The sequence below is a fragment of the Lactuca virosa genome, chromosome 5, assembly GCF_052849685.1.
Source record: "Lactuca virosa cultivar CGN04683 chromosome 5, Lactuca_virosa_CGN04683_v6, whole genome shotgun sequence".
Lineage (NCBI taxonomy): Eukaryota > Viridiplantae > Streptophyta > Magnoliopsida > Asterales > Asteraceae > Lactuca > Lactuca virosa.
The window spans coordinates 355,817,403-355,819,571 of NC_136430.1; the positions used below are offsets into that span (position 1 = coordinate 355,817,403).

At 37.5% G+C, this 2,169-nt stretch overlaps 1 protein-coding gene across 1 annotated transcript; it reads left to right on the forward strand.

Annotated features, from left to right (window-relative positions):
- The first annotated feature begins 868 nt into the window (after positions 1-868).
- Positions 869-1,873, forward strand: LOC145115395 (ethylene-responsive transcription factor WIN1-like). The gene is made up of 2 exons (XM_079051684.1): positions 869-1,093; positions 1,175-1,873. Exons 1-2 carry the CDS (start codon positions 1,017-1,019, stop codon positions 1,704-1,706), a joined length of 609 nt encoding a protein of 202 aa, XP_078907810.1. The 5' UTR covers positions 869-1,016; the 3' UTR covers positions 1,707-1,873.
- Positions 1,874-2,169: the final 296 nt, after the last annotated feature.

Here is a 2,169-nt window from a genome sequence, read left to right on the forward strand (position 1 = left end):
AACTGGCACTATCAATCAAAAACTGTCGTGAGTAAATATATGGTAAAATGAAATACCATATTGTATACATTACATAAATTAGGAACGGATTCTGTGAATTTAGGGTCAATGTAATGAAGTTTTGATGACATACGTTATTTGAGCAAAATACACGGCAAGATACCATATATGTGGCTTTTATTTTGGGATTATTAATGGAATGAAAACAAAACATTAATGAAATTATTAAATTAAATTAATCTACAAATAAATTACAAAATGACATGTGGCTTTTATTTAAATCAAAATTACCAAAAATTACATGTGGCATAGTGAAGGAGGAAGTGACATATGACAAAAAAAGATTTTCATTTATTATGATAGATCAAGTTTAAGAAATAAATGGCAAGAAATTGTTGTGGTGAGTTCGACCCCTACCCCCTTTAGTTTTGAACTTTCAAGGCAAATAACAAAAATGGTCCCTATGGTTTTTTAGATGTAACGAATTCAGCCCCTCCTATACTTGAAAAGACTAAAATACCCCCATATGGGAGGAACTAAAGGCAGAATTTTGACGGAGTTATTAAAAAGGGTCATCTGTGCAAGTTTTGCAAACCATAAGGACCATTTGCATCAAAAAAAAATTAACAGGGACTGAGTTTGTGACTTTTAGTAAACTACAAGGACCATTTTTGTAATTTTGTCTAATTTTTGCCTTCAAACATTAAAGGAACAAGGTACACGTGGCAATCGTTTATCGGAGGAGCTCTATACAGGACCACCCTTTAAAGTAAAAGCTGAATCCTGGCCGACAGATACTTCATCCACGTAAAATCATGTTATAAGTACACACATAAATCAAATCAGTCGTTTAACTTGTTTGCGCACACACACTCCATACCAGTACACATAACATTATTAGCTACCACTTATTCACTTCCTCCTTTATATCTCATTTCCCACATACTTTTCATCTCACAATTATTTCAATTCCCATCATCACTCTGACACACCTCTCCCCTAACTCACTTCCACAAATGGGACAAAAGAAGTTCAGAGGAGTTCGTCAACGCCACTGGGGTTCCTGGGTTTCCGAAATACGTCACCCTTTACTGTATGTACTCTTTCACAATCTATTAATTACTGTTTTACCATTGATTTTCAATATTAATTTACCCTCTTTCTGTATGTGTAGGAAGAGAAGGGTGTGGCTAGGGACATTTGAAACAGCAGAAGAAGCGGCGAGGGCGTACGACGAGGCTGCCATTCTGATGAGCGGCCGGAATGCCAAAACTAATTTTCCGATCGTCAAAACGGAGTCATGTAATAAAACCGACGGTGGGTCACTACCATCATCATCATCGTCTTCGGCTACCACTTCTGCTCTTTCAGCAATGCTAAGTGCGAAGCTTCGCAAATGTTGCAAGTCGCCGTCGCCGTCACTGACCTGTCTCAGGCTGGATACAGAGAGTTCGCATATTGGGGTGTGGCAGAAAAGGGCGGGAGTTCATTCAGATTCTAACTGGGTGATGACAATGGAGCTTGGGAAGAACATGGGGATCAATCAGAAGGTCGAAGGAGAAACAGGTGATACTCCGACGACAATGGGTGTCCCGGAGACGGTGGCCTCAGCCACCGGAGGCGGAAGGTATTGTAGTACTAGAAGCAGTGAGGAAGAGGATAAGATTGCATTGCAAATGATTGAGGAACTTCTCAACACAAATTAGCTAGTGGACCTACCTACATATAGAATAAATATGACATATACTGTAACTAGTCTTCATTACATGAACTACTCCGTACCTTTCTTTTCACCCCATCTGTCGTTATTATGGATAAAATACAATCTATTTTGTCTTTTTTTTTATCGATATATGAATGTATTTTTAAGTTTTCTTATAATTTTTCAATCAATATTACCATTTTCTTTTTATTTTGTTAATTGCTTATTTGGCATCTACCAAACGATGATGTGTCGATCCAAATACCAAATTAGCATACAAATCGATGCAACAAAGCCCTAGATCAACCCTTTCATTGTTCAATCACCATCATCATCACATGGATCTTTCATAAAGTTCACCTTGCTAAAGGACATTGCCAAAACCGGTAAAAAGAGCAACCTAAGTTATTATTTCCTATAATTTACCCTAAGTCAAATGGTTGTTTGAAGTTTTTACTGTCACTCGA